This window comes from Sminthopsis crassicaudata, chromosome 2, assembly GCF_048593235.1.
Source record: "Sminthopsis crassicaudata isolate SCR6 chromosome 2, ASM4859323v1, whole genome shotgun sequence".
Classification (NCBI taxonomy): domain Eukaryota; kingdom Metazoa; phylum Chordata; class Mammalia; order Dasyuromorphia; family Dasyuridae; genus Sminthopsis; species Sminthopsis crassicaudata.
In genome coordinates this window covers 614,577,004-614,592,082 of record NC_133618.1, presented here as the reverse complement: position 1 = coordinate 614,592,082, position 15,079 = coordinate 614,577,004, and the positions used below count along the sequence as shown (strand labels likewise).

The 15,079-nt window shown below is 36.1% G+C and overlaps 1 protein-coding gene across 1 annotated transcript in view; it reads right to left on the bottom strand.

Annotated features, from left to right (window-relative positions):
- Positions 1-9,287, bottom strand: part of FAM170B (family with sequence similarity 170 member B) — a 16,487-nt gene extending 7,200 nt beyond the window's left edge. The window contains exons 1-4 of the mRNA XM_074285244.1: positions 8,993-9,287; positions 4,361-5,051; positions 2,297-2,335; positions 1,881-2,007 (exon numbers count right to left, since the gene is read on the bottom strand). Coding sequence (XP_074141345.1) covers positions 1,914-2,007; positions 2,297-2,335; positions 4,361-5,051; positions 8,993-9,110 — 942 coding nt within the window. The 5' untranslated portion in view covers positions 9,111-9,287 and the 3' untranslated portion in view covers positions 1,881-1,913. The remainder of the gene's footprint in view (positions 1-1,880; positions 2,008-2,296; positions 2,336-4,360; positions 5,052-8,992) is intronic.
- Positions 9,288-15,079: the final 5,792 nt, after the last annotated feature.

Sequence of the window (15,079 nt, the reverse complement as noted above, 5' to 3'; positions counted from 1 at the left end):
TTTATGGTGGCAAGAAATTGGAAAATGAATAGATGTCCATCAATTGGGGAATGTTTGAATATGGTACATGAAGATAATGAAATATTATTGTTCTATAAAAAATGATAAGCTGATTTTAGGAAGACATTGAAAAATTTACACAAACTGATGCTAAGTGAAATAAGCAAAACCATCACAGTAACATCAAGATTGTGCAATGATCAACTATGGAAGACTTGGTTCTTCTTAGCAGTTCAATGATCCAAGGCAATTCCAATAAACTTTGGATAGAAAACACCATCTGCAATCTCGAGAGAGAACTATGGAGAATAAATGTAAATTAACAATACTATATTCATTCTTTTTCTTTTTTTCTGTCTTTTCTCTCTCATGGCTTTTCTCTTTTGTTCTGATTTATATTTCCCAACATCATTCATAAAGAAATGTCTCTAAAATTAATTAACAATAATTTAAAAAGACAAATATAGACCTTGCACAAAATGATGCAGAGTAAAACTAGCAGAATGGAGAGCATTATATACGGTAACAGCAATATATTTTAAAAATGACCATTATAAATATCTAAATTAATCACAAAGGACATAAAAATGAAGAGAATATTATCTACATCCAGAAAAAGAACTGATAAACAGAAGTATAGATAGAATGATTTTACATATGTGTGTATGTGTTTATATATGTGCATGTGTTTAAATAAATGTATAAACATACATACACACATATATTTATGTCTAATAGTAGCCATCCCTAAGGTGGAAGGGAAGGGAAGAAATAGAATTGCAGTTTCATATGCAATCTTTTTTTTTACTATACTATGTTATGGAAATGCTTATTTTATGCTATAAATAAAAAAATAAAATAAATATTTTTTAAAGTAGGGAAAAAAAAGAAATAATCTTCAACCCATGAATGCATACAGGAGGAGGAAGAAGAGGGGGAAGAAGAGGAGGAGGAAAAGGAGGAGGAGGAGGAGGAGGAAGAAAAGGAGAAAAAGAAATTTTCCTTATACCATTATTCCTCCCTTTTTTTCATAGATTCTATTCCATAAACTCCTATGATTTTTAATTGCTTCTAGGATAATATATAAATTTCTCTGTTCTGATTTTAAAGCTCTTTATGACAAATCTCAACTTTTGTTCACATCCTCATTATGTATTACTCCTTTTCTCCAGTTCAAATCAGCCATCTTTCTGTTCCTCTTTTCCATTATGTATTATTATTTTTTTAAAACAGTCATTTTTCTTATCCTATTACACTCCCTCTTTCCTGTCTCTATGCTTGGAATTAAAATTAAGCTGAAATACCACCTTTTTCTCTGTTTTCCCAATCTTCCCCTTCCATAACTATGTTGTATGTTATTATCTGTTTTTATTCTACACATATGTGCATTTGCATTTATATGTGGAAGTATATATATATATATATATATATATATATATATACATATATATATATATATATATATATATATATATGTACTTGTTATATCTTTGTCTCCATTGCATGGAAGCTTCTCAAAAATAGATATGGTTTCATGTTTTGTCATATTTCTACCACCCAGGACAATGTCTAGTGTATAATAGGCAATTGATAGATACTTGTTGATTGATTGATTGATCACTAAAGAGTTTGGAGACTGCAACTCAGAAACTGATTATTCATCATTAAAAGATCATCATATCACCACCTTTTTAAAAGCAACATTCTCACATACAAGAAATTTCCTACCATTTCTCTCAACTCATGCTCATGTTCCAGACTGACTATAGATCAAAAATTTTGCAAATACCCCTTCTTATTGTGCTTTCTTATTGCCTTGTGCCCTTTCCTCTCCTCTGGGAGCTTTCACAAATTTATCTTTTTTTTACCCTCTTTCTTACTTTCTCTCGATCTCTTTGTTTGTTCCACTTTTCTTAGCTCTGTTCTTGATCTCCGTATTGATCCATTTCCTTGGAGATGGCACAGGACTTCCTTCGGCACTTCTCATTTGCTGCTGTTGCTGATACGCTATAAGACAACAATGACATGCAAAACAGCTTTAATATTTCAAGACCCTGGAAGTCAGACTTTTCTGCCATTGCATAAATATATTCTTTGTGGGTATCCCCCCCATTTTGGCCTGACCCCTGAAATGAGATGAGTAAATTCTATTAAGACATGTGGCATTTTAAATTGCAGTCTAGAGTGCTGTATATAGCCATTTAGAAATCCACAAGTAGGATATCTTGTCCATGTTAATATTTGGTGACATCAGGCCATAAAAAAGGAAAGACATTATTTCATCTCCATCTCTTACCATTCAAGTCCTGGTAGGATTTGGTTTTCTTGAGGCTTTCTTTGGTTGACATGATGGAAAGAGAAGGAGGGGGAAAGGAAGATATGTGGTCAGTTGGATCTTTTGCCCAAGCAAAATCATCTGAGTCCCCCAAATGGTTGACCTAGTCTAAGTGGATCCAGTTTTTGGCTTCTGAAGAGATCCTAGTTCAAGGCACATGAAATATTGAACCTAAAGAATGAAGGAACTGACAGTCAGGTACAACAAACTGTTATCTCCAAAAAGTCTTACTACCTCTTACAGATATTGATGTTTTGTTCATTTATAGTGATTTAACACAAAGAAGTTTTCTTCCCTTACCTCTATGTACGCAGATCATTTCTTTCTGATCTCTCATTAATGTTGATTTCAGGAAAGTAAAGGTCTTTCCCATATAATTTTTTAACCTACAATATTAAGGGTTAAACCTGGAAGAGTTCAGTGGACAGTGATTTCTTGCTTTGCTTCCCCCAGCACATTGTCATGGCTCTTAAAGCTGCAATTTTCTCTGTTTTTATTTTTCTGTTAAGCTAACTCATTTTTTTCCTTATGTTTTTTTTTTCTCTCTCTCCTTCCTCTTCCTTTCTACTTACTTAGTAAACTCTCTGAAAGAGAGAACATCTCTGTTCCTTAAGATCATGCTTGGGAGGATTGTGGGCTCATTTTTTTCCCTCCTTCTCCTTTCTCCTACTATTCTTCAAACTTTAATACCTTTGAGATTCCAGCTCCTGTTGTCTTCTGCAAGAAGCTTGATTTGATTCTCCCTAAGTCATTAATGCTGTTCTCCTCCCAAACTATCAACACACACACACACGCGCGCACACACACACATTCTCACATATATGTGTTTTATATGTTCATATAAACGTGTGCGCTCTATATAGGGATATGTTACATGTATAATTATATATTATATATATATTTAAATTTATTGACCTAGGATCATAAGGTACCACCCTAGATAATGTAAGCTTTTTAACAGCCTGTATTATTTTTTCCCTTTTCCTGAAATTTACCCTTGTATTAGGCATAAAGGAAGGAAGTAAGGGAGGGAGAGAGGAAGGGAGGGAGAAAGGAAGGAAGGAAGAAAGGAAGGTAGAAAGAAAGCAAGGAAGGAAACAAGGAAGGAAGGAAGGGAGTGAGGTATGGAAGGAAAGGAGGAAGGATGGATGGAGAAAGGAAGGAAAGGAATGAGAGAGGGAAGGAAAGAAGGAAGGATGGATGGAGGAAGGAAGGGAAGGAGGGAGGGAAGGAGGGAAGGTAGGAGGAAAGAAGAAAAAGGGGAGAAGGAAGAGGGTAAGAAGGGAGGGAAGAAAGGAAGGGAGAGAAGAAAGAAGGAAGCTAGAGAAGAAGAAGGGAAGGAAGAAGGAAGGGAAAGAGGGAAAAAGGAAGGGAGGAAGGAAGGAAAGGGGGGAAAAGGGAGGGGAAAGAGAAGGAGTGAGGAAAGAAGGAAGGAAGGAAGGAAGGAAGGAAGGAAGGAAGGAAGGAAGGAAGGAAGGAAGGAAGGAAGGAAGGAAGGAAGGAAGGAAGGAAAGAAGGAAGGAAAGAAGGAAGGAAGAGAGGAAGGAATAGGTGAGAGAAAGGAGAGAAAGAATGTTAGTTTTGTGTTAACACCAGAAATGTACTGGAAGTCCTGTGCCCCTTCCCAATGAGATTTAAAGTATCTTCCTCTCAGCTAGCTGCCTTTTTGAACCTGATTTTCCTGAACCCTGTTCTTCCTTCTCAGAGAGGTGACTATTAAGAGGGCTTCTTTCCCTAGAACTCCCGAGATCTTTGAAATGGTTTCTTCCTTCCCCTCCCCTTTGTCCCTTTTTTTCATATTTTCATTCCCCCCCCCCCTTATTATCTTCTTTCCACTTTCCTCTTCATTCTCCTCATTGGTCCCTATGCTATCAGTTCAGGAGATGATTACAGATTAATCAAGAGTCTCATTGGAAAACTGGGTCTCAGTCCAGTGTGTTATGATGGGAAAAGTCCCAGGTCCCCAGACACATGACCTCGGCTTACTGCTTGTCTCTCCGAGACTAAAACAGTGCTATATGGCACCTGCTAGGCTCACTACTATGGGACTGGCCCTGATCCTGGTCCTCTGGCGGTTGGTCCTGCAGCTGACTCTGGGATTGTCTTCTCTGAAGCATTTCCCGGTAGAAAATATGGCAGCTGAAGCCCTCCTTGATCCCATGCTGGGCGTGGTGTAGGAGGCCTTCCAAATTGGGGAAGATCCTGCAACAGGCCAGGCAGCGGAGGCCATAGTTGGTGGTGATCAGCCAGTCAGGCGTCTCCCTGATCTCCTGGGTACCATCTGGCACTGGCATCTCAGGCTCTTCCCAGTCCTGAGCGGCTTCTCCCTCCCAAGAATCAATCTCACTGACCAGGTCGCTAGTAGAAACGCTTTCCAGGGGAGAGCCATCCCTCCTCTGCCTCTCAGTGAATTCGGCCTCCCTTACACGAGGCCTAATACCAACCGGCTCAAACCCAGATTCTGTCTCCCAGGCCACAGCCACGCCCTGGACCGTTTGCACCCGAGTGTAAAAGGCGTACGTGTTTGGCTGGGACTTGTTCTCCTCGGGGTTGGTTATTGAAGAGAAGCAAGAGTAATACTGTGAACAAGACTGGTAAACTGAGGGAGTTCGACTCCTGCCCTGCTGACTGTGAACCTTGAACTCTACGCCGGCATCTTGGGGTCTGCTTACTGAAGGTCCAGGAACAGGGGCCAGTTCTTCTTCCTTCACATCTCCTAGAAAATAAAATTAAACTGTCACCCATTACCTTTTGTGCGACCAGCCAGCTCACTTGTATGCTTACTGAAAGTCAGACGCTGAGCTCTGAGAATACAGTGGAAAAGGACAAAGTGGTCTTTGCGGGCAAGAGCTCCCCTCCTGACAGGGAGATGCCTTCTCTGGGGGTGATTACAGCCAAGAGGGAACAGAGTAGCAGACTCCTAGGGAAGGGGACTGGCTGCTGCAGGAGGGTCTCCTGCAGGATGGGATCCAGAGATCCAAAGGCGGGGAGCTTAGAGAGTCCCCAAGCACGGGAAACAGGGAGAGACAGTAAGGACCTCAGTATGGTTGGGCCCTTTTGTGGGGGTTATGTAGAAAGGAAGCTGGAAGCTAAGAAAGGTAACCAGCATAAGGTTCTGTGTTTGAACCTAGAGGTAAGAGCGAGGAAGCCAGATGCTACAAAGCCCTAGGTCTGGAGTCTTAAAAACCCTGAGTTCAAATTCAGCCTTAGACACCCAATAATTCTAAGTGAATCTCTTAACTTTTCTCCGTCTCAATTACCTTCATTATGTTGTTTGGTTATTAGTTCTTGAGGAGGACCTTGACATCAGGGAGGTGATGCCATGACATACAAGTGATTTGGATTTGAGTGAAGAAGATTGTACAAGGTCTCCTCTGAAGCCATCTGCATCCAGAGCAATCTCCAGCCATCCTGATCTATATCTGGCCACTGGACCCAGATGGCTCTGGAGGGGACAGTGAGGTGGTGGCTTTGCCCAGACCTCCCTCCCACCCTCCCAGATCACTTGCATGTCATGGCATCCCCTCCCTGATATCATGGTCATTTTTGAGAACACAGGACAAACAACCTCTGTAAGAGCTGCCCCACTGAGGACCAAACAGTAGACTGATTGATTCCTTCTTTCCTTTTTTAAAATCCCTCTTTCCCTTGATATCTTGGGGTTCACAAGCTATATTTCTTTCCTAAAGAGCACCTTAAACCTAAATCACTCTGGCTCTCATTCATGGACCAACAAAAGAGCCCAGGCCAAGCTCATTTAGTCTTTGTTTTGGCCCAGATTGCCTCAGAGCAAATGTAAATAGCAATTGCTGCCAGAAACTCTGAGGGCCTTCCCCTCCCACACTGATTAAACTTTTTTTTGACTAGGGACTAGTCACTGAATGAGTGTTACTTCTGTCAAAATGAGACCAAATTGTTGAGGATTTAAAAGGGCCTTTGGTTTCCCACAGCATTCAGGGCCATCTCCAGTCATCCTGATCTATCTTACCACTGGATCTCAGCTAGAAAATGAGATAATACCTATTTCCCAGAGCTGTCATGAAGATTCAATAAGATACTTATAAAGCTTTTTTCAAACATTAAAAGTGCTAAATAAATGTTAGCTATTATTATTGCTTTTGTTGTTGTTCTTATTGGTAGGTGAGTGCAATAGTTCATAGGAGTACTGGACCTAGATCCAGGCCAAATTCTCCCTCAGATACTTAACTAGTTGTATAACTCTAGGCAAGTCACTTAGCTTCTCTGGGAGTCAGTTTCCTCATCTGTAAAATAAGAATAATAAGGTGCTTACTTCACAGGGTCGTTGTGAGGAACATGTTCAGCTTAGAAAACTTTAAAGTTCTCTCTTTCTCTTTCTTCTTTTTCTTCTCTCTGTCCTTTCTTGATATGTCTCTGTTTCTATATGTGTATTTACATATTTTTATTGTAATCAGTAGTAATAATAGTAATAGTAGTTGTTGTTGTGATGGTAATAGTAGTAATAATAATAGTGGTAATGGTAGTAGTAGTAGTAATAGCAGCAGTAATAGTAATAGTAGTAATATTAATAATACTAATACTAGTAGTAATAGAAGTAGAATAGTAGTAGTAGTAATAGTAGTAGTAATAGCAGTAATACTACTAGTAGTCGAAGTAGAGTAGTAGCAGTAGTAATAGCAGCAGTAGTAGTAATAGTAATTTAACGAATACTAGTAGTAGTAGTAATAGCAGCAGAGTAGTAATAGTAGAAATACTATTACTTGTAATAGTAATAGTAGCGGTAGTAGTAGAGAAGTAGAAGTAATAGCAGTAGTAGTAATAGTAGTAGTAGTCATAGCAGCAGTAGCAGTAGAAATAGCAGTAGTAATAGAAACAGTAATAGTAGTAGAAATAGCAGTAGTAGGAGTAATAGTAGTAGTAGTAATACTACTACTACTATTATGAGTAATAGTAATAGTAGTAACTGTAGTAATACTAATAGTAGCAATAATAGTAGTAGTAGAGTAGTAGAAGTAATAGTAGTAATACTACTACTTGTAATAGTAATAGTAGCAGTAGAAGTAATAGCAGCAGTAGCAGTAATAGTAGTAGAAATAGCAGTAGTAACAGTAATAGTAATAGTAGTAACAGTAGTAATACTAGTAATACCAATAGCAATAATAGTAGTAGTAGAGTAATAGAAGTAATAATAGTAGTAGTAATAGTAATTGAACTAATACTAGTAGTAGTAGAATAGTAGTAGCAGTAATAATAATAGTAGTAATAATAGTAACAGTAGTAATACTAGTAATACTAATAGCAATAATAGTAGTAGTAAAGTAGTAGTAGTAATAGTAATTGAACTAATACTAGTAATAGTAATAGTAGTAATATTACTACTTGTAATAGGAATAGTAGTAATATTACTACTTGTAATAGGAATAGTAGCAATAGTAGTAGAGAAGTAGTAGTAATAGCAGCAGTAGCAGTAGAAATAACATAGTAAGAGTAATAGTAGTAGTAGTAGTAGTAATATCAGCAGTAGCAGTAATAGTAGTAGAAATAGCAGTAGTAGCAGTAATAGTAGTAGTAACAGTAATACTAGTAATACTAATAGTAGCAATAATAGTAGTAGTAATAGCAGTAGTAGTACTCATAGTGGTAGTAGTAGTAGAAATAGCAGTAGTAGTAGTAATAGAAGTAGTAATACTACTAATAGTAATAGTAATAGTAGCAGTAATAGTAGTAGTAGAATAGTAGAATAATGAATAGCAGTAGTAGTAATAGTAGTAGTAGTAGTAATAGCAGTAGTAGTAGAGTAGTTTAAGTAATAGCAGTTGTAGTAGTAATGGTACCAATAGTAGTAGTAACAGTAATAGTACCAGTAGAAGTAGTAGTAGAGTAGTAGTAGTAGTAATAATAGTAGCAGTAATAGTAGTGGAGTAGTAGTAGAAGTAATAGCAGTAGTAGGAGTAGTGGAGTCATAAGTAGTGGTTCAGTAGTAGTGATAATGGTAGTAGTACTTATGGTAGTGGTTGTGGTAGTGGTGATAGTAATAGTAGGAACTCAATACCACAGTTAATGAAAAGCCAGGTATTGATTCTGGTGTCATCAGTGAATTATCTCACTAGACTTAACACTCAAGCCATTCAAATTCTCCTTACTTTTGCTTCCTGACTAATTTTGGAAAATTGACTTTTCCTTTCTAAACCTCTACTTCCTTATCTGGAAAAAGAGGAAAATAATTGCACCTACCTCACAGGATTATGGTGAAGATCAAATGATAAAATATATATAAAGCTCTTTACCAACCTTAAAATATTACTTAAACATGGGTTGTTTATCAATTATTATTACTGATAGTGGTGTTATGGATCTTTTTTCACGTTATTGTTGTTATTGTTGTCCTCTAGAGCCTCATGTGAGTTTCAATCTCCCCTCCCACATCTTTGATCAGGGTTACTAGCATTTATCGCAATGAGAAATTTCAGGTAAGGAAATTCTTATTTATCTGTGCAGAAAGAACACATCACTGGTGCTACCCAGTCAGCATTATGAAAATTGCTCTCCTAAAAGAACAATCATGTTCATGACATAGAACCTTTCAACATGGGTAGAATCCAATGTCTTTCTTTCGTCCTTGACATCCTAGGAAAGCAAACTTTGCTCAGGTCTAAGCTCAGGTCTGTGTCTCCTTACCTGCCTGCTCCCAAAAAGGTACCCAGTTCACATCATCCAATTCCTCGGCAGGTTGGCATGGAGCCTTGCTATAGGGCAGATCCTTCTCATTCCCAGTGTCAACATAATGACGTTTCATGATTAGCAAACTAAACAACCCTTGGCAAAGTCCTTAAAACCACCTGATTCCCTTCTTCCCTGTTCTAAGTGGGTTCTCAGTGTTCTTGTAGCTGGCGATGGGTTTGCCTCTGCTTCAAATATGTTGACTCACAAAGATGGACGCAGGCAGCAGCTCTCAGATCTTGCTTCAGTCTGAGCAGCTGTTAGCATCCAAATGGTCACCAAGGCCCCTGAGGAGTTCTGTGACCTCGTCAGTGACACGGGATGATTCTGGGATCTCAGGTGAAAAGCAGACATGGTAACAGCAGAAGCAGCAACAAGTTCCCTCGGCAACAAGGCAAAAGCATCTACCAACTTTGTCTCAGGCTTGCATTGATGAAAAAGATACACACCACTAAAACATATCATGTGATCCCACAATTACAATGTAAAAGTGACTCATGACTTGAAAGAAAAAAAAATGAATGGATGAATGAATGAATAAGAAAGTAAATGAATGGATAAATAAATGGAAGCTGACTGCACAAATGAATAAGTGAATAAATCTACTAGTTGGAGGAATAGATAAAACCAATGAATAAATACAACTATATATGTGTTTAATATACAAATATGGAAATAAATGTGTGATATATAGGTTGAAATTAATAAATATATGAATAATAAAAGGAAACAAAGAAGGAAAGGAGGAAAGGAAAAGGGAAGAAAGGGAGGGAGGGAGGGAGGGAAGAAGGAAGGGAAGGGTGGAATAAAAGAAAGATGGAAAGAAGGAAGGAAAGAAGAATGGAAGGAAGGAAGGAAGAAGGAAAGGAAGGAAGTAATGAAGGAATGATAGAAGGGAGGAAGGAAAGGAAGAAAAGAAAGATGGAAAGAAGGAAATATGGATGGAAGGAAGGAAAGGAAGGAAGGAAGGATGAAAGGAAGGATGGATGGAAGGAAAGAAGAAAAGGAAGGAAGGAGATATGGGAGGATTGATGAAAGGAAAGAAAGAAGGAAGAAAGGAAGCAAGAGATGAAGGGAAGAAGGAAGGAAAGAAATAATAATTTGGTTTCCTTTTTCCAGAGTATTATATATTAATTAATTCATAGACTTTCACATAGATTTTTCATAACATTCCTTTAAGATAGGAACCACACGTACCAATATCCCCCATTTACAAATTAAAGAATGAAGGCCAAAAAATACTAAGTATTTTATCTAAGATGACAAATTTTTAAGGCAAAGCTAAGACTTGAACCCAGATCATCTAATTCCCAATTTAATGAGTATATAATTTCCCTTAAGTAATTGGATATTATCCAGTGATTGATGAGTAACTAAAATTATAGGTTATATAAATCTCATTTGAATTAATCATTTTGAGCTCTTCTCCACACACATTTTATTAGCATCAATTACACATGTTAAGATTCTGATATGACCATTTTTTGTTGAAGTTGTCTTTCTCCTATGCTCACCTCATCAAATGCACCAAGTCTTGTTGAAGTCTTCATATCTAACTACTTTTGTGCTCACACAGCTACCACACTAATTAAAGTAGCTATTACTTCCCTAGAATATTATAATAAGGCTTCTCAAGGTCAGCCAGTTCTGGCCCATAGAAGAGGCAGAAGCCAGGATGATTTTCAATATCCTCTAAGAACTGCAGCAGAGACCAGTGTGGGTCACTTGGTAAGTCCCATGAAGAGCTACAAAGGGTAAATTGATACAAGAGGAAAGCAGTTGAAGGGTTAAATCTAGTTCTGAAAAGTTTGCTTTCCAAAATTTAGTATTATGAGTTCAAAGAGATAGAAAGGAGGCAGATGCAGCCAAGGGCTTTCCAGGATGCCTGAAGTCAATTCAGTCTCAAAAAGCACTATCAGTATTTTTGGAGTCTTTTTAAAAAATGTTTTATTAGCTGGCAGACATGTGAGTAGACACTGCCATGCTTCCTACAGAGGAGATTCAGGGCTATAATTACTAAGGTAAGAATCATGTTAGCAATGAGAGATAGGCCCCAAGGTAAAAACTATGGACCTTCCCATTAAATCCAGGTTGAGTTTCCATGGGATATAGCGGACTAACATTTGAACCAACAACACAGATTCAAGAGTGAAATCTGTTTCTCTCATTTGCTACTGCTGGAAGGAGCTAGAAGTAAAGGAGAATAGTGATTGGAATAAAATGAGAAAAATAGTGATGGAAAATAGGAAGGAAAATATACAAGAAATTATAGTTTAGATGTGAATGGGATGAATTTACCCATAAAATGGAAACTGAAAATTAAAAATTTGAATTCACCATTATATTGCTTTCAGAAAATGCTATAAAAATGAGAGATATGCAAAAATGAAATAAAGATCAGGAATAAAATTTATTATATAAAAATTAGGGGTAGTCATCTGGCTTCAAACAAAGTTAAAGCTAAAATAAATTTAATCAAAAAGAGAAAATAGGGAAACTATATTCTCAGTCATATGATTTAATATTGTTTTAGACAATTTAAAATAACTAGACAGTATAAAAATACTTGAGAGTATACTTACCAAAATAAATACCAGAATGATATGAACATAAACATAATACACTTTTTATGTAACTAAAATCATATCTAAATAAGTGAAACAATATTTATTGTCTATGGGTAAATAAAGCCAATATAACTTTTAAATGAAAATTTTACCTAGCTAATATATTCATGTAATGCCATCCCAATTAAATAAATAAACATTATCTTACTGAGTTAGAAAAAATTAATGATATCATTTATTTAGAAGAATATAAGATCAGTAACTTCAAAGAAACCATCTCATAAGGTGAGACTATTATTAAAGTGCAAAATGTATAATTTGGACTATCTTACATTTTTAAAAATTTAGTACGAATAAAACTATGCATCCAAGAATAGAAGGAATGCAGAAAATTGAAGAAAAGCACTTTTGTAGTCAATCTCCCAGAGAGAATATGATTGCGTTGGAATATTGTTGTAGTGTAGGAAATGATTGATTTAGAAAAATATGGAAATATTTGGACATACAAATGAAATTCTATCCACCTTTAGAGAAATAGATAAGTGGTAATAAGCATAGTACAATCATACATATAGGTATATGAGCATATATTTGCATATATATATGTGTATATGTTATATAGATGCATATTTATGTGTGTATTCATGTAGCTATAGGAAGACAGATAAAAATAGGGCAGATATCCATGCTTAATTGTAGCCTTTGTTGGAGGGGAGGGGACAAAGCAAAAAGCACACAACAAAAAACAAAAGAAAATCCATAAGGAAGCAAAGAAAAGCTGTACAGTTTTGAAAACAATATGTAGTATTTATTATAGAGGTATTCTTAAAATGGGAATTAATTGCTTTTTGTTAAATCCTTGTGTCCTTCTAGAAGTATATGACAATGTTGTTTTTTCTTTTTTCTACTTATATTTAAAATAAAGTTAAAAACTTATAAAAGAGAAAACAATCAAATTAGAATTGGAAGGGAGGAAAGAGAATAAATAGCTTAGAACAGAAGACAGAAATCATAACCCAAATAGTGAATTCACTGACATTAAAGAAAAGAGAACTCAGTGATTCAGTGAAACAATAAGAAATATTAGAATGGAATCAAAAGGCTGAAAAAATTGGGGAGAGAGGAAATGTTACAAATATACTATTAGAAAACAGCTAACCTGAAAATAGGTTAAGAGGCAATTTGAGAACCATTACATTCCTCTAACATCATGAATAAAAACAAAAAATAGTCCATATGGAGCGATCATTTTTGTTTATTAAAAAAAAAACAGAATAGAAAAAAAAAGACAGAAAAGGAAAACAAAACAAAACAAAACTGATCATTATCATGTGCCCAGCAGAACATCAGGGAGAATTCAAAATATATAACAATAAATTTCCAGTTCAAGAAAGGATATATAATAGTAGAAGAAATTATATTCATGAATCCATCTTTTCGTTGCTTCCTTACAAAGCAAACAAAAGTGCTGTGCACTTTTTAAAACTTTATTCTTTTTCCCCCTTTCAATACCCTATTTCCCCCAAGCAAACTGTAGTTAAGCACAGACATATTTAATACACACACACACACACACACACACACACACACACACACAAATTCTTTCTGGGCAAGGAGCCGTTTAAGGTTACTCTTTGGAGTAGAAGAAGTGTTTGTTTTTTGTTTTTGTTTTTGTTTTTGTTTTTGTTTTTTTACTTCAGTGTCCTTCTCTGAAGATGAGCCCTGATCCTTCCTATTCCCATAGTAAATTTCTATGGGTGGGTTCTTTTTTTTTTGTTTGATCATTTTTTAAAATAAGAAGTATGAGTGTAAGCACCTCTAATTTTGGGTTGGGAATGGTGCTTCTGGCTTCACTTCAGTTCTTTCCTTTGACCTGGAACCCCAAACCCCAAACTTTCCCCTCCTGCAAGTGCCAACAGCCAGCAGTGTTCCTGCCCCATTGCCTCTGCATTCATCAGGTTGCTGGCTTCTTCTTGCCCAAGGCTGGGTCCCTGCAGTACAGTTGGACCTGGTATTCCTAATTAGCTCAGGTTCCCTCAATCTTCCCAAACTTAGACCTCCTAATCTGCACATTGCCTGGAAGGTAAAAGTTTCTGTGGCTACTGCTGAGGCTCCAGTCAAGTCCAGCTGGCCCCAGGAGTCCCCACTTGGTGTTTCTGTGGAGCTCTTAGATAGGAGGTGTTTGCCCTTCACAAGGGGTTAATCCCTGGTCTGGGATCTTTTTTCAGATGTTTCTGAGTTGTATTCAACAATACCATATTCAAAAAACAATGTTTCTGGGACAAAATAATTCATTTACCAAGGAACTAACATTCAGGACCACACAAGACTATTCTAAAGCTAAAGAAAAGGAAATGTTGGTATACAACATAGCAAAAAGTAAACAAAATAGGCTTATAATCAACAATAGCCCATACTGAAAAACTAAGTAAACTCTTATGGCATCAAAGAGAGGAATGGATCTTTAATTTAAAAAAAAAGAAAACTTTAACATTTGTGTAAGAATAGCAGAGCTTAGTTTGTAAATTCTCTGAAATGTAAACACGGTAGATTAAAAAAAATCTAAAATAAAGAATTTTTTGAATGATTGGAATGGGCTAAATTATGGCAAAGTGCTTATATTCTAACATAGGGAAAAAATAGAAGTATGTTCTCATAATAAAGATCACAGTTAGAGAAAAAAAAAAGAGATAATGTAACCAGGTTGTCCACCCTTAGGTAGAAATAAAGAAGCTTTGCCCTATAAATGGTCACACTTCATTTCTAGATGACAAGTTGTACCTATTATCCAAATTACCTTTTGGTGATTAAATGATTTATAATCCAATTCAACAGATATTTCCTAAGATTATGTGCAATGGAATAACTATCCAAACCTATAATTTTATAATATCACAAATAGTTTTGAATTCCAATAATAATAAAGATAATTTCCAGAGACAAAAAAGAGGATTATTCTATCACAGGTTTTCCATTCCCTTTTACATCCAATCAAAAGATTTTATCTTATCTTCAGGTGCTTGAACCTGCCCTTTGCTACTCACAATTCCATTTCAAAAAATCTGACTCAAAATTCATTTTGGTTCTTCATTTAATAAAACTCTATGATTTAAGGTCTCTTCCTATTTTTTAACTCTAATTGATCCTGGAAGATTACTCTTTTTTTTCAGGAAGCTTCTCCTTGGAAGATCATATCACTTTTGAAGCTCCTTCTTCTGATTGGTCAATTCTTCCTAGCGCCTCTACTTTTAATGTTTTTATTTGCATTCACTCATATGTTGCCTTGTAATTATCTTTTTCCTGTTGGTATTCCATGTGTTCAATTAGATTGTTAGTGTACCTGTCTTTAGTGATCCCCATTTTCTATATCTAATCTGATGATACTAACTTTATAAAGTTTGAGAAATCAGGTAAGATGTATTATTTTAATTTTGTGTAAAAATTAAGTTATTTTAAGTTGATAAATTCTGCTTTAGAA